Below are 25,391 nucleotides of genomic sequence, written 5' to 3' on the forward strand. Positions count from 1 at the left end.
GTGACGTAGGTGATAATAAATGTGCTTTTGACGTGCAGCTATAACATGATGTTCAAATGAGGGGCGCCAGAGATAGGAATACAGGGTTGGATCGTTTTCCCTCCACAGGAGGATCCATGATTCCAGGGGGGAGGGGTGTGAAGAGAAGGTGACAGAGAATAGGGACGTTGCCGGAACTTGAGGACCTGAGTTACTGGGAATGGTTAAATCGGTTATGACGTTATTCCCTGGGGCGCAGGAGAATGGAGGTATGCAAAAATTATTGGGGGGGGGGCGCCGATAGAGTCACAGGAAGCAGGCTTTTCCCAGACGGGGACCATGGGTTAAGGGTGAAAGGTGAGACAATGTTTCCGGGGTGGGGTGGGGGTGAGCCCTGAAGGGCGGCTTGTACCGTCAGGGTGTTGGGAGCCGCCAACCGAAGCGGTGGGTGCGGGTTCGATTTCAATACTGTAGGGAGAAATTTGGAACAGGTAGGCGAGCGGGAGGGGCATGGGGGGGGGTGTCTACGGCCCAGGTACAGATCAACGGAACCGGGTAGAATAATGGTTTGGCAGGGACTAGATGGGCCGAGGGGACTGTTTCGCCTCTGCTGCGTTCTATGATTTTACGTGGATGGCAGGGGTATGAAGAGCGACGGTCCTGCTGCAGTTGATGAGACTGGGCAGAATAATAGCCCAGAATGGACTAGACGGGCCGAAGGGCCTGTTTCCGCGCTGTCTTATTAGATTAGTTTTACTATTTGAGCGGCCCTTTATTTTGGTGCGCTCCTCGCACACGTTGCCAGGTGAGGTAACAAGAGGGCAGGGCAGGTGACGTTGAAGAAGCGTTGAAACGGATTGGCCCGTCGCCTCATGGCAGAAGGAAGCAGACAGCTTGCGACTGCGGTCGGCAAAGTCGGGCTGGGCTTCACGGCAGTAGCATCCGGTGGCCGGAAAGAGGCCTCCCAACTCGAAAACGCGATCTGAATGCAATCAATGGACATCCGCGTCGGCAGCACACACAGAGACCTGGAGGAACTCAGCAGGTTGAGCAGCCTGTACGGACACGTGATAGGCGGTGGGAGGTGGGGGGGGGGGGTGGGGGAGACACTTCCCGGTCTGTCTGGGTGGCCTCCGTGCTGACGGCATGGATATCGATCTGTGGTGGGTTCTGTGCGTCCCGCTCTTGGTTTCCAGCGTCTGCGGGCTCCGTCGCGTTGGTGATTCGCAAGTTGGCTGCGTGCGCTGTGCTCGAGGCTGCGGGTGAGAGCTGATCCCTACGGAAGCAGGGGAAGGGGCTGGATAGGGACGGAGTCAATCACAAAACGAACTGCAGGTGATGGAAATCCGAAACAAAAGACGTGGAGAGGGCTGGAGAGACTGTGCAGATGCCGGCACCGTGGAAGTACTCTGCAAGTCAGGCAGCATCGGGAATAAACAGGCGGCAAACGCGCACAAAATGCTGCAGGAACTCAGTAACAATGAAAACACAATAAATATATTCCACACCGTTAACAAACTCCATTGCAATGAATAGATCTGTACGCACGCTATGCCAAATATATTCTTCACTGCACCTCGCCAATTCCAAAGCAGTTTCCCGATTCGCCACGGAGAGCACACGCGGCGTAGTGGAGCTAGTCGGACAGCAGAGGGCGCGCTGAGCAGGGAATTCCAACCCTCTTTGAGGCGATGGGCCAAGAGCGTTCAGCGGACGGTCCGTGGGTCCCGGGTTGGATACTCCCGACCTGAAGCATGGGTAGCTCGGTCAGCGGAGCATCACAGTTCTGACAACGCACACAAGATGCAAGAGGAACTCCGCAGGCCCGGCAGCGTCTGCAGAACATTAAGAAATAGGAGCGGGAGTCGGCCATCCGGCCCGTCGAGCCTGCCCCGCCATTCAATAAGGTCACGGCTGATCTGGCCACGGACTCATCTCCAGCTACCTGCCTTCTCCCCGACGATGCAAAAATCTATCCAACCTTGTCTTAAATATATTTACTGAGGCAGCCTCCACTGCTTCATCGGGCAGAGAATTCCACAGACTCTCCACTCTCTGGGAGAAGCAGTTCCTCCTCATCTCCGTCCGTAATCTGCTCCCCCGAATCTTAAGACTATGTCCCATAGTTCTAGTCTCACTTACCAGTGCAAACGACTTTCCTGGCTCTATCTTACCCATCCCTTTCATAATTTGATATGTTCCTATAAGATCTCCAAATGAATAAATGAAGAAACAGAGATTTCGGGCCGACACCCCTCATAAGGACTCGGAAGGAAGGTGGAGGAAGCCGGAACGAGAAGTTGGTGGGCGGGGTGGGGAGGGGAGGAAGCACAAGCTGGAAGAGGATAGGTGATGGGAAGGAAGGACGAAGTGAGAATCTGGGAGGTGAGAGGTGAAGAAGGTCAAGGGCTGGAGAAAAAGGAATCTGATAGGAGAGGAGAGTGGACCGTGGGAAGAAAGGAAGGGGAGAGCTGCCGGGGAATGTGAACCCCCGGGAGAGCACATCTCGCTCCGTGGCCCCCCAGAGCACATCACAGTTGAGGGAGTTCACCCACCCCTCCGCTTTCCGAGGAGCCGGGCTGTGCACGTCGACGCTGATGACCTCCTGCGGCTGCGCGTTTGAGAGCCTCCGTGACGTGCCGCGTCACTGCGTGTTCGGGGAACGGCGCTGCGGCAGGTCAAACTGCCCAATGCGTCATCGGCACCAGCACACCCACCGCCAAGGGCACACACACACAGAGGTGCCGGGTAAATACTAGCCATATCACAAAGGATCCCACCCACCTTGTTCATAGACTGCTACATGGAACATAGAAATTTACATCACATTGCAGGCCTTTCAGCCCTGAATACTGTGCCGCCCACATAAACTACTCCGGGAACTGCCCAGAATTTCCCTACCACATCGCCCTCTACTTTTCTAAGCTCTACCTTAGAGGCTCTTAAAAGACCTTATTGTATCCTCCTCCACCACCGTCACCGGTAGCCCATTCCACGCACTCACCATTCTCTGAGTAAAAAACTTACCCCTGACATCTCCTCTGCAGCTGCATCCAAGCACCTTAAAACTGTGTCCTCTCCTGTTAGCCATTTCAGCCCTGGGAAAATGCTTCTGACTGTCTACACGATCAATGCCTCTCATCATCTTGTACACCTCTATCAGGTCACCTCTCATCCTCCGTCGGTGCAAGGCGAAAAGGCCGAGTTCACTCAACCTATTCTCATAAGTCACGCTCCCCAATCCAGGCAACGTCCTTGTAAATCTCCTCTGCACCCTTTCTATGGTTTCCACATCCTTCCTGTAGCGAGGCGACCAGAACGGTTCTTCCCGCTTCGGTCAGGGAAGTGGCCACGTCGCATCCACGCCCACGCCAGGGCCACCAGACGCAGAAGCAGTTACTTCCCCAACTGATCAGCACCTCCACCGCCACCAGTTTATCATCGGTTAGAGCCGATGGACCTGTCTACGTCATGTGAACCTGTGTATGACGATGACCCGTAGAGCCGATGGGCCTGTCTACGTCATGTGAACCTGTGTATGACGATGACCCGTTGAGCCGATGGACCTGTCTACGTCATGTGAACCTGTGTATGACGATGACCCGTAGAGCCGATGGGCCTGTCTACGTCATGTAAACCTGTGTATGACGATGACCCGTAGAGCCGATGGGCCTGTCTACGTCATGTGAACCTGTGTGGGACGATGACCCGTAGAGCCGATGGGCCTGTCTACGTCATGTGAACCTGTGTATGACGATGACCCGTTGAGCCGATGGACCTGTCTACGTCATGTAAACCTGTGTATGACGATGACCCGTAGAGCCGATGGGCCTGAATACGTCATGTAAACCTGTGTATGACGATGACCCGTTGAGCCGATGGGCCTGTCTACGTCATGTGAACCTGTGTATGACGATGACCCGTAGAGCCGATGGGCCTGTCTACGTCATGTAAACCTGTGTATGACGATGACCCGTAGAGCCGATGGGCCTGTCTACGTCATGTGAACCTGTGTATGACGATGACCCGTAGAGCCGATGGGCCTGTCTACGTCATGTGAACCTGTGTATGACGATGACCCGTTGAGCCGATGGACCTGTCTACGTCATGTAAACCTGTGTATGACGATGACCCGTAGAGCCGATGGGCCTGAATACGTCATGTAAACCTGTGTGGGACGATGACCTGTTGAGCCGAAACCGCCACCTTCAACAGGACCCCACCACTAAGCACATCTTTCTCTCTCTAACCCTCTCTGCTTTACGCAGTTGATCGTTCCCTCTACGCCTCCCTGGTCCACACGTCCCACCCCACAGATCTCCCACCTGGCACTTATCCCTGCAAGCGTAAGTGCTACACCTGTTCTTACACCTCCTCTCTTACCACCATTCAGGGCCCCGAACAGCCCTTCCAGGTGAGACAGCACTTCACTTGTGAGTCTGTTAGGGTAATCTATTGCATCCGGTGCTCCCAGTGCGGACCCCTCTTCGTCGGCGAGACCCGACGCAGATTGGGGGACCGCTTCGTCGAGCACCTCCGCTCCGTCCGTCACAACAGACCGGATCTCCCGGTTGCCGCCCACTTCAACTCTGCTTCACATTCCCATTGGGATATGTCCATACATGGCCTCCTCTACTGCCATGATGAGGCCAAACTCAGGTTGGAGGAGCAACACCTCATCTACCGTTTGGGTAGTCTCCAGCCACTTGGTATGAACATCGAATTCTCCAAATTCCGGTAATTCCCTCCCCCTCCCTTCTCCCATCCCAGCTTCACTCTGCCTCCTCTTCCAGCTGCCTATCATGATTCTACCTTCTTCTCCTACCGAAAGTGCTTTCCCCTCTCATTCCTTCTTCACCTCTCCTGCCTGTCCCCTCCCTGCTTCCCTTCCCCCACCCCTTGATCTTTCCTCTGATTGGTTTTTCACTTGGCACCTTCCACCCTCCCCCCAGCTTCTTTATAGGGCCCCCGACCCCTCCTTCTTCAGTCCTGACGAAGGGTCTCGGCCCGAAACGTTGACTGCCCGTTTCCACGGACGCTGCCCGACCTGCTGAGTTCCTCCGTGTGTGTTGTATGTGTTGCTTTGACCCCAGCGTCTGCAGAGTATGTTGTATTTATGAGCCGATGGCCCTGTCTACGTCATGTACACCTGCGTATGACGATGACCCGTAGAGCCGATGGCCCTGTCTACGTCATGTACACCTGCGTATGACGATGACCCGTAGAGCCGATGGCCCTGTCTACGTCATGTACACCTGCGTATGACGATGACCCGTAGAGCCGATGAGCCTGTCTACGTCATGTGAACCTGTGTATGACGATGACCCGTAGAGCCGATGGGCCTGACTACGTCATGTGAACCTGTGTATGACGATGAACCGTAGAGCCGATGGGTCTGTTACGTCATGTGAACCTGTGTATGACGATGACCCGTAGAGCCGATGGGCCTGACTACGTCATGTGAACCTGTGTATGACGATGAACCGTAGAGCCGATGGGCCTGAATACGTAACGATGGCTCATCCCGCTTGTGTCTGTAGCTGCTGATGACTCCGACTCTCTGACTCCGGGACTCCTGTAAAATGCCGAGAAATCCCGGCGCTGACCAACGATATCAAAAGGACTAAAACAGGCAGAAGTTTCCGAAGCGTGAGGCGGACAGCAACGGGTCAAACTCCCGATGTAAAAGTCAGCGCCCGAACAGGGACTTGAACCCTGGACCCTCAGATTAAAAGTCTGATGCTCTACCGACTGAGCTACCCGGGCCCCGGGGAAACGCGGCTCCAGAGCGCCCACCGGAGGTTGAAAGCCGACTCCGGCTTTGACCTGCTTCCTCCGCGGTGATTCCTCCCGCCTCGCGGTCTTCCCCGATCCATGATCAGTCGCGCCTCCGACGCGGAGTCCCGGGTTCAAGTCCCGGTCCAGGCGCCGCCGCCTTCCCAGCAGAAAACACACGTGAGGGGTTTACATTTAAAGTGAGAGGGTGCAATTTCAAAGGAGAAGTGCGGGATTATCTCTCTCTCTCTCTCTCTCAGGAGCCAGAGTACATTTATTACATAATTATCGATTATTATGCACATGTCCCGGAACGTGGAACATAGCAGCCTCAGATCATCTTGGACACCCCTACCGAGTCAGCGCCCGTCCTCCTTCGCTCCGAAGAGAAGTGATCGAGCTCGCCCAGCCCGAGAGCGGCTCCCCAGTCCAGGCAGCGGCCTGGTCGACCTCCTCCGCAGGCACCCTCTCCTGCCACGTTGGGATTCGTTTTCCCCACAGGCGAAGGAAAGACGAGTTTTGCACGCTGGTCCAACGCCCGTGGATGCTGTTATATGGAGTCCGGGGGCAGGCCTATTTCATAGCCGCCCCTCGGTGCGTGCGGAGCCCGTGCGACTGTCCGCCCTCCGCGTAAAACGCCACGTTGGAGGATTGGAAGGTTATGGGTGTTGTTCCTTTATTCAAGAAAGGAAGTAGGGATAGACAAGGAAATTATAGACCAGTGAGTCTTACCTCATTGGTTGGTAAGTAGATGGAGAAGATCCCAAGAGGCAGGATTGATGAACATTTGGAGAGTCACAATATGATTAGGAATAGTCAGCATGGCTTTGTCAAAGGCGGGTCGTGACTTACGAGCCTGGTTGAATTTTTTGAAGATGTGACTAAACACATTGATGGTAGATGTAGTGTACATGGATGTCAGCAAGGCATTTGGTAAGGTACCCCATGCAAGGCATATTGAGAAAGTATGGAGGCATGGGATCCAAGTGGACATTGCTTTGTGGATCCAGAACTGGCTTGCCCACAGAAGACAAAGAGTAGTTGTAGACGGGTCATATTCTGCATTGAGTTCGGTGACCAGTGGTGTGCCTCGGGGGATCTGTCCTGGGACCCTTACTCTTCGTGACTTTTATAAATGACCTGGATGAGGAAGTAGAGGGATGGGTGAGTAAGTTTGCTGATGACACAAAGGTAGAGGTTGTTGTGTATAGTGAGGAGGGCTGTCAGAGGTTACAGCGGGACGTTGATAGGATGCAAAACTGGGCTGAGAAGTGGCAGATGGAGTTCAACCCAGATAAGAGTGAGGTGGTTCATTTCAGTAGGTCAAATGTGATGGCGGAATAAAGTATTAATGGTAAGACTCTTGGCAGTGTGGAGGATCAGAGGGTTCTTGGGGTCCGAGTCCATTGGACACTCAAAGCAGCTGCGCAGGTTGACTCTGTGGTTGAGAAGGCGTACGGTGCACTGGCCTTCATCAATAGTGGGATTGACTTTAGAAGCCGAGAGGTAATGTTACAGCTTTATAGGACCCTGGTCAGACCCCGCTTGGGGTACTGTGCTCAGTTCTGGTCGCCTCACTACAGGAAGGATGTGGAAGCCATAGGAAGGGTGCAGAGGAGATTTACAAGGATGTTGCCTGGATTGGGGAACATGCCTTATGAGAATAGGTTGAGTGAACTCGGCCTTTTCTCCTTGGAGCAACGGAGGATGAGAGGTGACCTGATAGAGGTGTACAAGATGATGAGAGGCATTGATTGTGTGGATAGTAGGAGGCATTTTCCCAGGGCTGGAATGGTTGCCACAAGAGGACAGAGGTTTAAGGTGCTGGGGAGTAGGTACAGATGAGATGTCAGGGGTAAGTTTTTCACACAGAGAGTGGTGAGTGTGTGGAATGGGCTGTCGGCGACGATGGTGGAGGTGGATACAATGGGGTCTTTTAAGAGGCTTTTGGATAGGTACATGGAGCTTAGTAAAATAGAGGGCTATAGGTAAGCCTAGTAATTTCTAATTTTAAGGACATGTTCGGCACAGCTTTGTGGGCCGAAGGGCCTGTATTGTGCTGCAGGTTTTCCATGTTTCGAATAACTCAGCCCAGCAGGTTCAGGAACACTTTGCACCCCCTCCCTCCACCACAGGCTCTTGAACCAAAGGGAATAAGATAGATAGATGGATTGTGAATCTCCCCGGTGTCCTCGGCTCTCCAAACCTGTGAGGCCGCGGCGCGCCTGATCCCACCCCAAACCCCGGTTGGTGTGGATGCTGCGTCATTCGCTACCCTGTCACAAAATAACAGACAGTCCAGTGCATACGATTAAATTAATTTTACTTACGAACTTTAACTGAAGGGTGAGTGAAGAATAACAATAAGGAAAGGACCCATTCTGCTTAAACAGTAAAAATGCGCAGAAGTTGGAGCTCAGCTCCGTCCGAACGTCGCTCGCTCGCAATCCATCTCGAACAAACGACCCTCCTGTCCTTCGCGTTTTCTCTTAATCTCCTCCAGAACAAAAGCCCCCTAGCCCAACAATATTACCCCTCACCAAGTAAACCTCCCGCTAATTGGATGGCACCCGTTGCACATCATCCCTTCGACAACGATCCCGACAGGCTGAAAGCCGAACAGACCATTGTTACAGAGCTGCTAAATGGAATGGCTGCAGCATAACAGTAAGAATGTGAACCAGGGAATTACAATAGGAATAATAATAATAACAATAATAATAATATAAGTTAATATTTACACGGTTTTATTGCATTCTTTATGCTTATTAGATCAATCATTTGGTTTCCTTTATGACTGTACAGCGAGGAATGACAAAAGAAATCCTGAAATTTGAACCCGAATTTGCGGCTTGAACCTACTTCCGCGTCCAGACCGGGGGCGCAGCTCCTGCGCATGCGCACACCGTCCGGCGGCAACCGTCTCGACTTCCGTGATCGTCTGCGGGGTTGCCCGGTCTTCTGAGCGGCGTTCCCCCTCGCTGAGTCCCGCGGGGCCCTTAAGGTGCGGAGGGGAATCGCCAGACGTTCAGCAGAACCGGCCTCCGGGTGTTGCTTTAATCCGGCCGCAAACAGGCGCTTTCGGATCGGACGGGTGAGTCCGGAGACGCGGCCGGGAACCGGTGGACCCGCCCCTTCACGCTTGCGTTCATCATTGGACAATCCGCCCGTCACTCTGGCCTAGCGCCCGACCCCCCCCCGCCGGCTCTCCGCGTCCAGGCCCCTCATTGGGCAACGCACCCATCACTCTGGGGAACGAGCACCCTGTCCCGCCCCTAGAACTGGTTCATCATGGAAGGAACGACGTTTTAATTCACAATATTGTCTTTCAATATCTGCAGTCTGTGGGGCTTTTATTGTCATTTAACTATTTACACGGGTGCTGTCAAACGAGTTGGCGTTTCTCAGGAGTCCACGTAACACACACACACACACACACACACACACACACATATATCACTCAATAACTTAGGAAATTAAATCTGGGAATGAATGACACGTAAATGAACAAAGTGCAGAAATTAAATATTGCCGGGGATAGGACAGGCAAAATGCTGGAGGAGCCCGGTAGGTCGGGCAGCGGCTGCGGAGAGGAATAAACAGTGGAGTAAAAGGCTGGAGAAGCCAGTGTAAGATTTGGGGAGGGCGGGGAGTACAAGCGTCCAGGTGACGGGTGAACCCGGTCGGTGTCTGTCTCAGCACCCTCTGTCGTTTCTACTTCCGTGGCTGTGCTTTCCGCACAACCCCACCCCTCCAGCCACTCCCTGTGTAGTTTAAAAAAAAACCCTATGCCTTGCAAAAGACAAGAGATTCTGCAGATGCTGGAAATCCATCGTAACTTCCCTCCAGCACACACAGTACGTGTTTGCTTTCCCCCTCCAATATCTGACATTTCTTCCTGGACTGAAAGACTGTCCACCCTGTTGACAACACTTACAGCATCAGAAGTTACGGCACATTACAGCCCACCTACTCTAGAAACTGCCTGGAATTACCCTCCCGCATGGCCCCCGATTTTTTTAAGCCCCATGCAGCCTATCGTATCCCTCTCCACCACTGTCACCGGCAGTGCATTCCACGCACCCTCCACACTCTGTGTGAAAAAGTTACCCCTGACACCCCCGTTGCACCTACACCCCACATCTTAAAACTGTGCCCCCTCGTGTCAGTCATTTCAGCCCTGGGAAAAGCCTCTGACTATCCACACGGTCAATGCCTCTCATCACCTTACACACCTCTATCAGGTCACCTCTCATCCTCCGTCGCTCCAAGGAGAAAAGGCCGAGTTCACTCAACCTATTCTCCTAAGGCACGCTCCCCAATCCAGGCAACGTCCTTGTAAATCTCCTCTGCACCCTTTCTATGGCTTCCACATCCTTCCTGTAGTGAGGCGACCAGAACTGAGCACAGTACTCCAAGTGGGGTCTGACCAGGGTCCTATATAGCTGCAACATTACCACTCGGTTCTGAAACTCAATCCCACGATTGATGAAGGCCAATACACTGTACGTCTTCTTAACCACAGAGTCAACCTAAGCAGCTGCTTTGAGCGTCCTGTGGACTCGGACCCCAAGACCCCTCTGATCCTCCACACTGACAAGCTTCGTACCACTGATGCTATATTCTGCCATCATATTTCACCTACCAAGGGACTCAGTGAGATTACAGACAGGACACCTCAGCCAGGGGGTCAGACACTTTCGTCCTGATCCACACAGTGTCCCGAGATGCACTTCGCCCGCTCCTGGGGATGTCCTTACCGGATAATAGAAACATAGAAAACCTACAGCACAATACAGGCCCTTCAGCCTAAACAGCTGTGCCCAACATGTCCTTACTTTAGAAATTACCAGGCTTTCCTGTAGCTCTCTACTTCTCTAAGCTCCATGTACCTATCCAAAACTCTCTTAAAAGACCCCATCGTATCCGGCTCCAGCACCGTTGTCGGCAGCCCATTCCACACACTCACCACTCTCTGAGTAAAACAACTTACCCCTGACATCTCCTCTGTACCTACTGCCCAGCACCTAAAACCTGTGTCCTCCTGTGGCAACCATTTCAGCCTCTGACTATCCACACGGTCAATTCCTCTCATCATCTTATACTCCTCTGTCAGGTCACCTCTCATCCTCCGTCGCTCCAAGGAGAAAAGGCCGATTTCACTCAACCTGTTCTCATAAGGCATGCTCCCCAATCCAGGCAACATCCTTGTAAATCTCCTCTCTACCATTTCTATGGTTTCCACGTCCTTCCAATAGTGAGGAGACCAGAACTGAGCACAGTACTCCAAGTGGGGTCTGACCAGGATCCTATAAAGCTGCAACATCACCTCTCGGCTCTGAAATTCAATTCCACCTCTGACTCTGAGCACAGAAAACTGGCCTCACACACATACATCCTACCTCGCCTCACCCCGTTACTGCCTCAGCCCGCTGAGTCAAAGCCCTGTCACCCCGCTGCCCGCTGGATATGGCGGTCTTCTCCTTAAACCAGGGTCTCATCTCGCTGTCAGGTTGTTCCCCAGTCTCTGATGCTCCGGAAAAAAACTGATCCGAGTGTGCGTCCGATCTCTGCTCACAGCTCGTGCCCTCTTCAGAATCAGAACCTGGCTTACTGTCGTTCAGACATGTCGTGCAGGCTGGAGCAGGGCATAAAATAAGTTGTCGATTACAATAAGAGCGGGGAATTGAGGCAGTGGGCGTGGGCTCAACGTCCAGTCAGAGATCTGGTGCTGGAGGTGAGGAAGCTCTTCCTGGGACATTGAGTGTGCGTTTTAAGGCATCTGTAACGCCTCCTCGAGGGCAGGAATACAAATGAGAAGGGAGCACGTCTAGGGTGGTAGGCGTCCTTAGTGACGGATGCGGCCCTTTTTGGGGCTTCGCCTTTAGAGCGTGTCCTTGCTGGGGGTGGGCCGGCTGCGTTTACGACCCCCTGCTTTTCCCGGCCCTGTGCCAGACAGAGAGGCGAACAGTCGGAATGCTCTGCCCCATTTCGTCTGGCAGCTCGTTCTGTATACCGACCCCACCCCGGTGCCCCTCCCCTCTCACTTTAACCCTGCACCGGGAGATAAAGAAATAGCAGAATTTATGAAAAGCTGTCCATAGACCGCGAAACAGCTCCGCAAATCGTTACTGACAAATCCACTCTCTGTTCCAGCAGACCGGAGCAGGCCCGGTGTCGCCATGGCAACGGACGCCAACTCCAGGGCGGACGCTCTGTCACCGACAGCGGACAAGGACCCAGGTGGGTGACAGAATGGTGGAGCAGAGACCCGATGGGCTGAATTCCGCTCCCACATCTAGTTCTTCGGAAGGGAGGAGTTCGGGGGTTGGGGGGGGGGGTGACCGCACGGAGGGCTGGACGGCGGTGAGAGGCACGGTGAGGGGAGTGGTTGCAGTCTTTTCCCCAGGGCTGAGGAGTCTCAAACCGGTAGGGCAAACGTTTAGGGTGAGAGGGGAAAGAATTTAATGGGACAGGTTTGTCTTTACACCGAGGGTGGCAGGAGTACGGTGTGAGTGGCAGAGGTGGGTCCATTGGCAGTGTTTGTGTCACCGACAGAGACGCGGAGCAATTCAGCGGCCCTTTGGCCATCCGCGAGCCCGACCCCACCAGTCCCGTCTTCCACCCAGTCCTGCCCCTCCAAGTGCTTCATCAATGACGCTACTGTCCCCGCCTCAACCACTTCCTCTGGCAGCTCGTTCCTCGTAATCACCTCCCGCAGCCCCTCGTCTTTACCTGTTCACCCCCCCCCCAGTTCTGGTCTCCCTTATCTGCTCCTCACAACCTTGACTGTGAGGCCACCTGTTGTTCTGTGGCCTCGGGCAGAGTGCAAACGGCCACGGGTCAGATTCAGTGAAATAGGACTGGGTTAGAACATCATTACGGACATTTACACTACACGCTGCATCCGCAAAGCAAACAGCATTATGAAGGACCCCACGCACCCCTCATACAAACTCTTCTCCCTCCTGCCGTCTGGGAAAAGGCTCCGACGCATTCGGGCTCTCACAACCAGACTGTGTAACAGTTTCTTCCCCCAGGCCATCAGACTCCTCAATCCCCAGAGCCTGGACTGACACCAACTTACTGCCCTCTACTGTGCCTATTGTCCTGTTTAATATTCATTGTAATGCCTGCACTGTTTTGTGCACTTTATCCAGTCCTGAGTAGGTCTGTAGTTTAGTCTAGTTCTTTTTCTGTGTTGTTTTTACGTAGTTCAGTCTAGTTTTTGTGCTGTTTCATGTAACACCATGGTCCTGAAAAACGTTGTCTCGTTTTTACTGTGCACTGTACCGGCAGTTATGGTCGAAATGACAGTAGAAAGTGACCTGGGTCAGCATGGGTGAGTTGGGTCAAAGGGCCTTTCTCCATACACTGTGTTAATACCTCTGGGCCTGAACTCACTGGATTTCAGAAGAACAGGATGGGGGGGGGTGGTGGGGTGGATCTCATTGAAAGTCCTATAGAGTGGACATGGAGAGGATGTTTCAAGTCAAGTCAAGTCAGTTTTATTGTCATTTCGACCATAACTGCCGGTACAGTACATAGTAAAAATGAGACGTTTTTCAGGAAAACTAAAACTAAAACTACACCAGGAGACAGACCTACCCAGGACTGCATAAAGTGCACAAGAAAAGCTATAAATAGCACCAACATAATTGACCTCCCAAACCCTTATATAACCAAGATACAAAAAAAAGATGAAAAAAAAACAAATTGAAAAACAAACAAAAAACGAAACCAAACTAAATAAATTCAATTATATCAAATAAAATCATTAATGTCGTCAACTCTGTTCCTCTACTCAGATCAATGAACGATATAAAGGATTCGGAAAAGGTGAAATTACATTTTATGGAAGTGTTGACTAAAAGGCCTCCAAGTTTCTTCAAATTTAACCAAGGGCTCAAATGTACCACTGCTAATTTTTTCTAGATCTGAACAGGATATGGTTTGAGATGTAGTTGGACGATTCATCTCTTTCCAGTTCAATAAAATAGATCTTCCAGCCATTAAAGTAACAAATGCGATCATCCACTGAGCTGCAGAGGGCAAACCAATCTGTGACGAGCACCCGCCTGGTCCCGGTCCCAAGGACCATGGTGTTACATGACACAGTATAAAAACTAGACTGAACTACGTAAAAAACAACACAGAGAAAAACTACACCGGACTACAGACCTACCCAGGACTGTATAAAGCGCACAAAACAGTGCGGGCGTTACATAAATGATAAACAAGACAGTAGGCACAGTGGGGGGCCTACCAAGCAACCTGAAACTACTCCCATCCCATCTGTCTCCGTCCCTCCCGCAATCCCAGTCAGCCCTTTGGCTTTATGTTTAAAGCGGAGTTTGACAGGTTCGTGATCAGCAGGGGAGTCATGGAGGTGAAGCGGTAGAGTGGAGTTGAGAGGGATGATAAATCGGCCGTGATTGAATGTTGGAGCAGATCTGATGGGACAAAGGTCCTGATTCTGCTCGTATTTTGCACCGTCTTGTCTACGGCACCCACTGTGAAGAAGTCACCCCTCTGTTCTCTTTTTTTCTGGACTTTCCCATCTCACTTTCTGCCTCTGCCATCCGTTTACGACTCCTCCACCTTGGGCGTTCTCTCTCGTTTATTTCAGAGCCGCGCCTATCACCCGCTGCTCGCAGCAGGAGGTTCTCACATGGCCTGAAAACTGCACGGCTCTTTAAACGTTATGCTTTTGAGAATTTAGAATGGAAACTGAAAAATCACCAACTTTTCCTTCTATTTATTCACTGAAGGGTACAACGAGCCACAGTCCAGCAAAGAAAATCTTCAAGGTTTCGTAAACGTTTCCCTCATCTGCCTTTATTGCGTCGGCACGGCAACAAATGACATGTGATGAGGATGTTAGGAGAATTCAGGGTGACTTGGATAGGCTGGGTGAGTGGGCAGATACTTGGCAGATGGCGTTTAATGTGAATAAGTGTGAGGTTATCCACTTTGGGAGTAAGAACAGGAAGGCAGATTATCATCTGAACGGTATAGAGTTGGGTAAGGGGGAAAGAGATCTCGGAGTCCTTGTTCATTAGTCACTGAAGGTGAATGAGCAAGTGCAGCAGGCAGTGAAGAAGGCTAATGGAATGTTGGCCTTTATTACAAAGGGAATTGAGTACAAGAGCAAGGAAATCCTCTTGCATTTGTACAGAGCCCTGGTGAGACCATACCTGGAATATTGTGTACAGTTTTGGTCTCCAGGGTTAAGGAAGGACATCCTGGCTGTAGAGGAAGGGCAGCGTAGATTCACAAGGTTAATTCCTGGGATGTCCGGACTGTCTGACGCAGAGAGATTAGAGAGACTGGGCTTGTAAACACTGGAATTAAGGAGATTGAGAGGGGATCTGATTGCAACATATAAGATTATTAAGGGATTGAACAAGATAGAGGCAGGAAATATGTTCCAGATGCTGGGAGAGTCCAGTACCAGAGGGCATGGTTTGAGAATAAGGGGTAGGTCATTTAGGACAGAGTTAAGGAAAAACTTCTTCTCCCAGAGAGTTGTGGGGGTCTGGAATCTACTGCCTCGGAAGGTAGTGGAGGCCAATTCTCTGGATGCTTTCAAGAAGGAGCTAGATAGGTATCTTACGGATAGGGTAATCAAGGGATATAGGGACAAGGCAGGAACTGGGTATTGATAGTGAATGATCAGCCATGATCTCAGAATGGCGGTGCAGGCTCAAAGGGCCGAATGGTCTACTTCTGCACCTATTATCTATTGTCTATTGTCTATTGTAATAGTGTGGGAGCATTTCAGTCACTGTGTGGCAGTGCACCTGCACAGCTTGGAGGGAAAAGTAGGGGAAGACTGTGACTATTAATCTTGTTTACACCCCTCCTGGTCTTCTTTCTTTTTCAATCTTTTCAATTAAGTCTTTCAAAGGCAAGTACATATGTTCATAGTAGTACAAAGGGAGTGGGATTACATTGTTGGCAATTAACATGTGAAAAAAAGCTATAAATAGCACCAACATAATTGACCTCCCAAACCCTTATATAACCAAGATACAAAAAAAAGATGAAAAAAAAACAAATTGAAAAACAAACAAAAAACGAAACCAAACTAAATAAATTCAATTATATCAAATAAAATCATTAATGTCGTCAACTCTGTTCCTCTACTCAGATCAATGAACGATATAAAGGATTCGGAAAAGGTGAAATTACATTTTATGGAAGTGTTGACTAAAAGGCCTCCAAGTTTCTTCAAATTTAACCAAGGGCTCAAATGTACCACTGCTAATTTTTTCTAGATCTAGATCTAGATGGTTTGAGATGTAGTTGGACGATTCATCTCTTTCCAGTTTTTCATCTCTTTCTTGATCTTCCAGCCATTAAAGTAACAAATGCAATCATCCGCTGAGCTGCAGAGGGCAAACCAATCTGTGACGAGCACCCGCCTGGTCCCGGTCCCAAGGCCCCTTATACACACCTGCAGCTCAATGGGTCGCAGGTGTGCCTCCTTGAGCCAGGAGGGTCCGAACTAGATCACGGGTGACAGGAGGGACAACTGCAGGACCTGGAGTCCGGAGCCCCCGGACCGGATCAAAACCCGGAATGCGGTTCCGGACCGGACCCTGACAAAAATAAAGGGATCAGAGAAGGTCAGATTACATTCTATGAAAGTATTGACTAAAAGGCTTCCAAGTTTCTTCAGATTTAACCAAGGGGTCAAATGTACCGCTTCTAATTTTTTTCTAAATTTAAACAAGATATGGTTTGGGAGAACCATTGAGATGTGGTTAGAGGATTAATGTCTTTCCAGTTCAATAGCCATTAAGGTAACAGATGCAATCATCTGCCCAGCTTCAGAGGGCAGATCAATCATTGGTAAATCAAAAATTGCAGTAAAAGGATGAAGTTGTAAATAAATGTGCAAAATTGTAGAGAATATGTCAAAAACATCTTTACAAAATTTTTCCAAGAGAGGACAAGACATATGACTCCAGAGGTGGTTTTATATGCCTCTGTGTGGGTAGATATATCCGAAGGCGGGACCTTTGAAAAAGCTCTTGGCAGTGAGATCCAAGGAATCACAAATCCTTGTGTGACGAGGGAACCTGTCTCAGGGCAGGGCACGACCTGCGGGGGGCGGCACTGTTCCCCTGTCCCTTTTGTACTCCTCCTCTCCCTCCGTGAGTTTCAGGGTTTGGAGACAAATTGCAAAGATGCACAGGCAACACACACACACTCACACACACACACACACACACACACTCAAACACACACACACACACACACACACAGACACACACACACACACACTCACACTCACACACACACACATGCACACACACACACACACACACACTCACACTCACACACACACACATGCACACACACACACACACACACTCACACACACACACACACACACACACACTCACACTCACACACACTCACACACACACACACACACACACACACACTCACACTCACACACACAGACAGACAAAGACACACACACACACACACTCACACTCACACACACAGACAGACAAAGACACACACACACACACATGCACACACACACACACACACACACACACTCACACACACACACACACACACTCACACACACACATGCACACACACACACACACACACACACACACTCACACTCACACACACACACACACACACACACACACACACACACAGACAGACAAAGACACACACACACACACACTCACACACACACACACACACACTCACACACACACATGCACACACACACACACACACACACACACACACACACACACACACACACACACACACACACTCACACTCACACACACCCACACACACACACGCACAATGGCGCAGCCCCACAGAGACGTGGACATTAACACTCAAGTGCAGACAGCGTGCAGAGAAACAGAGTGTCACGCAAGCACATGATAATACACGCATTCATTCACACTCTCGCCCCCTCTCTTTCTCACTGTAACACTCCCTCGCTCACTCACTTTCTCTCTCTAATGGCCTCTCACTCTCATTCATTCTCTCTCTCACACTCTCACTCACTTTCTCTCTCACTGTCGCTCTCTAACTGTCGTGCTTCCCCTGTCGCACTCTCCCTCTTTGGCACGGTCTAGATGGGCTGAAGGGCCTTTTTTTGTACTGTAGTGTTCTATGGCACTCTTTCACTTTCTCCATCTCTCTGACACTCTATATCTCTCTCTGTCACCATCCCTCATTCTCACTCCATCTCTCACTCACTCAGTGAATACAGTTATGATTGCTACGCTATGCATAATTTCTCCATGGATCCGAATTCACAGTCAGACACAATAGAAAAAAGCATACTCAGTACTGCAAGCATTCATTCACACCTCGCTGTCTGTCTCTCCCCTCTGTCTCCCTCACTCTGTCCTGCTCTCTCTCTCTGCCTCTCCCTCTCTCCATATCTCCCCCTTTCTCCCCCCTCCATCTCTCTCATTCTCTCTGCCTCTCTCTCTCTCTCTCTCTGTCTCTCTTCGTCTCTCCCTCTCTCCCCATCTCTCAGTCCCTTTCTCTCTCTCTCTCTCTCTCCAATTCTCCATCTATCTCCCTCTCTTTGTCTTTCCCTCTGTCTCTCTCCCTCTCTGTCTCCCCCTCTCTCTCCCACTTTCTCCCTCTCTCTGTCTCAGCATTGACTGTTACGTTCACACTGGTGCGCATAATTTCTCCCTGCTAATTTCTCCATTTGTCCCACAGCTCCGAAGTTGGCACTCTCCGAGCTCCTGTCGCGGTGGGACGATTACCAACTGTTCCAGCTGGGGAAATTCTACCGGGGCAGACTGACAGAGGCGATCGAAGGAGGGGTTGGGAAACTCAGCCTGATGTTGAGAGAGGAGGGACATCTCAGTGCAGACGAACATGAGGTACCGTTGCCCGAGGTGTAATTGTCTATACTTGGTTCAGTCGCTTGCTTATCTATGTCTTTGGTTATTTAGTTAGTTGGTGACAGACATATAGACAGCTTGGAACAGGCCCTGCTGCCCAGCGATTCCCCAATTTAATCCTTGTCAAATCACGGGACAATTCTCGTTCACTGATTAAACTACCAACCAGAAGGAAACCAGAGCACCCGGAGGAAACGGACTCGGTCGCGGGGGGAACGTACAAACTCCTCCGAGACATGATGGAACCCAGGGCCGTAAACTAACGACAGTGACCCCCCCGCCACCCCCGAAACCGGCTCCGCGACTCAAAACCGCTTCAGGCTCTTTGACGCTTTGCCAGCCCGCTCGGCACCAAATGCACGTTCATTTCCCGCAGATAATCTACCAGCTGGCGGAGAGGGGACACCGGACGGACAGCTCCAAGCTCTTTCTCGGTCTGGTGACGGGGAAGCTGATGTGGGAGTCATTTCTGAAAGTGAGGGATGGACTGCCGAAGTTGGACAAGATGCTGGAAGAGATCCAGGAGTTCGGTACGGTAAAGCGCGCTGAACTCAAAGTCATCTCATCTCTCCCGAGTTAACAGCGCCAGTCAGGTCCGGTTTCATAAAACCTGTCCTTTCTTAAACAGGTCTGGGCGTGCATGAATATATGAACATCGCTCGGGGTGTATCGGAATCGCCCACTGAACTGAGAGGTGAGAGCTGAGACGCGATTTCAAGCCCGTCTTCTTGTTAAAATCGAAGTTTGACAGAAGGCGTTTATTCAGAGGTTGATAGAATCCGGGACTGAAAAGTTCAGGGTGCAAGTTCAAATTTATTCTCATTCAAACGTATCGACATCTACTGTCGAGTGTTAAAAAGTTCCTCCAGACCATGCTGCAGAACACAGTGCACATAACTCACACGTAACACGTAAAGTAAGATGACTGGAACTAAAGTGAGCTAATTATAAAATACATTCCAAATGATTGACAAGGAATGCCTTATGGCTAATGAATAGGATGTTCCATCTTGGAATGAACAGCTGATCTGTGAAATTGATGCGTACTGTTTCGAACACACCGTGAAATAATGCGGTATAATATTTTGGCATGTCTGCATTTAGCCCATTACACTTCACAGTCACCTGGGACAATGTAAAACCCTGAATCACACATTCCCGGCAGGGTCCTGAAACGCTGCTGGACCCCAGCCACCGCTGGGACAGTCTCGACACACGTTGAGAACCCCCATGCACCGCTGGCAGGGTCCTGACACACTGTGATACCCCACACACCCCTGACAGGGTCCTGACACACTGTGAGACCCCACACACTCCTTACAGGGTCCTGACACACTGTGAGACCCCACACACTCCTTACAGGGTCCCGACACACTGTGAGACCCCACACACCCCTGACAGGGTCCTGACACACTGTGAGACCCCACACACTCCTTACAGGGTCCTGACACACTGTGAGACCCCACACACCCCTGACAGTGTCCCGACACACTGTGAGACTCCACACACCCCTGACAGGATCCCAACACACTGTGAGACCCCACACTCCCCTGACAGGGTCCTGACACACTGTGAGACCCCACACACCCCTGACAGGGTCCCGACACACTGTGAGAACCCACACACCCCTGACAGGAACCCGACACACTGTGAGACCCCACACACCCCTGGCAGGAACCCGACACACTGTGAGACCCCACACACCGCTGGCAGGGTCCTGACACTTTGTTAGACTCCACACACATCCCTGGCAGGGACCTGACACTCTGTGAGAGCCCACACACCCCTGACAGGGACCTGACACACTGACAGACCTCACACACCCCTGGCAGGGTCCTGACTCACTGTGAGACCCCACACACCCCTGGCAGGGTCCTGACTCACTGTGAGACCCCACACACCCCTGGCAGGAACCCGACACACTGTGAGACCCCACACACCGCTGGCAGGGTCCTGACACTTTGTGAGACTCCACACACACCCCTGGCAGGGACCTGACACACTGTGAGACCCCACACACACCTGGCAGGGTCCTGATACACTGTGAGACCCCACACACCCCTGGCAGGGTCCTGATACACTGTGAGACCCCACACACCCCTGACAGGGTCCTGACACACTGTGAGACCCCACACACCCCTGGCAGGATCCTGACACACTGTGAGACCCCACACACCCCTGGCAGGGTCCTGACACACTGTGATACCCCACACACCCCTGGCAGGGTCCTGACACACTGTGAGACCCCACACACCCCTGGCAGGGTCCTGACACTCTGTGATACCCCACACACCCCTGGCAGGGTCCTGACACACTGTGAGACCCCACACACCCCTGACAGGGTCCTGACACACTGTGAGACCCCACACACCCCTGGCAGGGTCCTGACACACAGTGAGACCCCACACACCCCTGACAGGGTCCTGACACACTGTGAGACCCCACACACCCCTGGCAGGGTCCTGACACTCCGTGAGACCCCACACACCCCTGGCAGAGTCCTGACACACTGTGAGACCCCACACACCCCTGGCAGGGTCCTGATACACTGTGAGACCCCACACACCCCTGACAGGGTCCTGATAGACTGTGAGACCCCACACACACCCCTGGCAGGGTCCTGACATACAGGAGATCCCACGCACACCCCGGCAGGGTCCTGACACTCTGTGAGACCCCACACACACCCCTGACAGGGTCCTGACACACTGTGAGACCCCACACACCCCTGACAGGGTCCTGACACACTGTGAGACCCCACACACCCCTGACAGGGTCCTGACACACTGTGAGACCCCCACACACCCCTCACAGGGTCCTGACACACTGTGAGACCCCACACACCCCTGACGTTGTCCTGACACACTGTGAGACCCCACACACCCCTGGCAGGGTCCGACACACTGTGAGACCCCACATACCCCTGGCAGGGTCCTGACACACTGTGATACCCCACACACCGCTGGCAGGGTCCTGACACACTGTGAGACCCCACACACCCCTGGCAGGGTCCTGACACACTGTGAGACCCCACACACACCCCTGACAGGGTCCGGACACTCCGTGAGACCCCACACACCCCTGGCAGGGTCCCGACACACTGCGAGACCCCACTCTCCCCTGGCAGGATCCCGATACACTGCGAGACCCCACACACCCTGACAGGGTCCTGACACACTTTGTGATACCCCACACACCCCTGGCAGGATCCCGACACACTGTGAGACCCCACACACCGCTGGCAGGGTCCTGACACGTTGTTAGACTCCACACACATCCCTGGCAGGGACCTGACACTCTGTGAGAGCCCACACACCCCTGACAGGGACCTGACACACTGACAGACCTCACACACCCCTGGCAGGGTCCTGACACACTGCGAGACCCCACACACCCTGACAGGGTCCTGACACACTTTGTGATACCCCACACACCCCTGACAGGGTCCTGACACACTTTGTGATACCCCACACACCCCTGACAGGGTCCTGACACACTGTGATACCCCACACACCCCTGACAGGGTCCTGACACACTGTGAGACCCCACACTCCCCTGACAGGGTCCTGACACACTGTGAGACCCCACACTCCCCTGGCAGGATCCCGACACAATGTGAGACCCCACACACCCCTGGCAGGATCCCGACACAATGTGAGACCCCACACACCCCTGACAGGGTCCTGACACACAGTGAGACCCCACACACCCCTGGCAGGGTCCCGACACACTGTGAGACCCCGCACACCCCTGGCAGGGTCCTGACACACTGTGAGACCCCACACACCCCTGACAGGGTCCTGACACACTGTGAGACCCCACACACCCTGACAGGGTCCTGACACACTTTGTGATACCCCACACACCCCTGACAGGGTCCTGACACACTTTGTGATACCCCACACACCCCTGGCAGGATCCCGACACACTGTGAGACCCCACACACCCCTGACAGGGTCCTGACACACTGTGAGACCCCACACACCCCTGACAGGGGCCTGACACTCTGTGAGACCCCACACACCCCTGGCAGTGTCCTGACACACTGTGAGACCCCACACACCCCTGGCAGGGTCCTGACACACTTTGTGATACCCCACACACCCCTGGCAGGATCCCGACACACTGTGAGACCCCACACACCCCTGACAGGGTCCTGACACACTGTGAGACCCCACACACCCCTGACAGGGGCCTGACACTCTGTGAGACCCCACACACCCCTGGCAGTGTCCTGACACACTGTGAGACCCCACACACCCCTGGCAGGGTCCTGACACACTTTGTGATACCCCACACACCCCTGGCAGGATCCCGACACACTGTGAGACCCCACACACCCCTGACAGGGTCCTGACACTCTGTGAGACCCCACACACCCCTGACAGGGGCCTGACACACTGTGAGAGCCCACACACCCCTGACAGGGTCCTGACACTCTGTGAGACCCCACACACCCCTGACAGGATCCCGACACACTGTGAGACCCCACACTCCCCTGGCAGGGTCCTGACACACTGTGAGACCCCACACATCCCTGGCAGGTTCCTGACACAGTGTGAGACACCACAACAACCCTGACAGGGTCCTGACACACTGTGAGACCCCACACACCCCTGACAGGATCCCGACACACTGTGTGACCCCACACACCCCTGGCAGGATCCCGACACACTGTGAGACCCCACACATCCCTGGCAGGTTCCTGACACAGTGTGAGACACCACAACAACCCTGACAGGGTCCTGACACACTGTGAGACCCCACATACACCCCTGATAGGGTCCTGACACACTGTGAGACCCCACACACCCCTGGCAGAGTCCTGACACTCTGTGAGACCCCACACACCCCTGACAGGGTCCTGACACACTGTGAGACCCCACACACCCCTGACAGGGTCCTGACACACTGTGAGACCCCACATACACCCCTGATAGGGTCCTGACACACTGTGAGACCCCACACACCCCTGACAGGGTCCTGATACACTGTGAGACCCCACACACCCCTGACAGGGTCCTGACACACTGTGAGACCCCACACACCCCTGACGTGGTCCTGACACACTGTGAGACCCCACACACCCCTGGCAGGGTCCGACACACTGTGAGACCCCACATACCCCTGGCAGGGTCCTGACACACTGTGATACCCCACACACCGCTGGCAGGGTCCTGACACACTGTGAGACCCCACACACCTCTGGCAGGGTCCTGACACACTGTGAGACCCCACACACCCCTGGCAGGGTCCTGACACACTGTGATACCCCACACACCGCTGGCAGGGTCCTGACACACTGTGAGACCGCACACACCTCTGGCAGGGTCCTGACACTCTGTGAGACCCCACACACCCCTGACAGGGTCCTGACACACTGTGAGACCCCACACACACCCCTGACAGGGTCCCGACACACTGCGAGACCCCACTCTCCCCTGGCAGGATCCCGATACACTGCGAGACCCCACACACCCCTGGCAGAGTCCTGACACACTTTGTGATACCCCACACACCCCTGGCAGGATCCCGACACACTGTGAGACCCCACACACCCCTGACAGGGTCCTGACACACTGTGAGACCCCACACACCCCTGACAGGATCCCGACACACTGTGAGACCCCACACACACCTTGGCAGGGTCCTGACACACTGTGAGACCCCACATACACCCCTGATAGGGTCCTGACACACTGTGAGACCCCACACACCCCTGGCAGGATCCCGACACACTGTGAGACCCCACACACCCCTGGCAGGGTCCTGACACTCCGTGAGATCCCACACACCCCTGACAGGGTCCTGACACACTGTGAGACCCCACACACCCCTGACAGGGTCCTGACACACTGTGAGACCCCACACACCCCTGACAGGGTCCTGATACACTGTGAGACAACACACACACCCCTGACAGGATCCCGACACACTGTGAGACCCCACACACACCTTGGCAGGGTCCTGACACACTGTGAGACCCCACATACACCCCTGATAGGGTCCTGACACACTGTGAGACCCCACATACCCTTGGCAGGATCCCGACACACTGTGAGACCCCACACACCCCTGGCAGGGTCCTGACACTCCGTGAGATCCCACACACCCCTGACAGGGTCCTGACACACTGTGAGACCCCACACACCCCTGACAGGGTCCTGACACACTGTGAGACCCCACACACCCCTGACAGGGTCCTGACACACTGTGAGACCCCACACACACCCCTGACAGGGTCCTGATACACTGTGAGACCCCAAACACCCCTGACAGGGTCCTGACACACTATGAGACCCCACACACACCCCTGGCAGGGTCCTGACACTCTGTGAGACAACACACACACCCCTGACAGAGTCCTGACACACTGTGAGACCCCACACACCCCTGACAGGGTCCTGATACACTGTGAGACAACACACACACCCCTGACAGGTTCCTGACACACTGTGAGACCCCACACACACCCCTGACAGGGTCCTGATACACTGTGAGACCCCACACACCCCTGATAGGGTCCTGACACACTGTGAGACCCCACACACCCCTGGTCGGAGCCCGACACACTGCGAGACCCCACGCACCCCTGACAGGGTCCTGACACACAGTCAGACCCCAAACACCCCAGGCAGGATCCCGACACACTGTGAGACCCCACACACCCCTTGGCAGGGTCCTGACACACTGTGAGACCCCACACACCCCTGGCAGGTT

General features: G+C 53.1%; 1 protein-coding gene and 1 non-coding gene across 5 annotated transcripts in view; one reads left to right on the top strand and one right to left on the bottom strand.

The window, feature by feature from the left end:
- Window positions 1–5,672: 5,672 nt before the first annotated feature.
- On the bottom strand, window positions 5,673–5,745 carry trnak-uuu (transfer RNA lysine (anticodon UUU)). The gene has a single exon. It is a non-coding gene; the product is annotated as a tRNA-Lys (tRNA).
- Window positions 5,746–8,521: 2,776 nt separating this feature from the next.
- Window positions 8,522–25,391, top strand: part of LOC132388878 (protein NLRC3-like) — a 143,827-nt gene continuing 126,957 nt past the window's right edge. Inside the window, exons 1-6 of one of the 4 annotated variants that reach the window (XM_059961310.1) lie at window positions 8,522–8,848; window positions 11,914–11,997; window positions 14,526–14,667; window positions 18,484–18,650; window positions 19,048–19,201; window positions 19,300–19,365. In XM_059961310.1, the coding sequence (XP_059817293.1) occupies window positions 14,616–14,667; window positions 18,484–18,650; window positions 19,048–19,201; window positions 19,300–19,365 (439 nt within the window). In that variant the 5' untranslated portion in view covers window positions 8,522–8,848; window positions 11,914–11,997; window positions 14,526–14,615. Of the gene's footprint in view, window positions 8,849–11,910; window positions 11,998–14,525; window positions 14,668–18,483; window positions 18,651–19,047; window positions 19,202–19,299; window positions 19,366–25,391 lie in introns of those variants that run through there. The other 3 variants (XM_059961309.1, XM_059961308.1, XM_059961312.1) reach the window with 3 other exon arrangements.

The sequence above is a fragment of the Hypanus sabinus genome, unplaced genomic scaffold (assembly GCF_030144855.1).
Source record: "Hypanus sabinus isolate sHypSab1 unplaced genomic scaffold, sHypSab1.hap1 scaffold_43, whole genome shotgun sequence".
Lineage (NCBI taxonomy): Eukaryota > Metazoa > Chordata > Chondrichthyes > Myliobatiformes > Dasyatidae > Hypanus > Hypanus sabinus.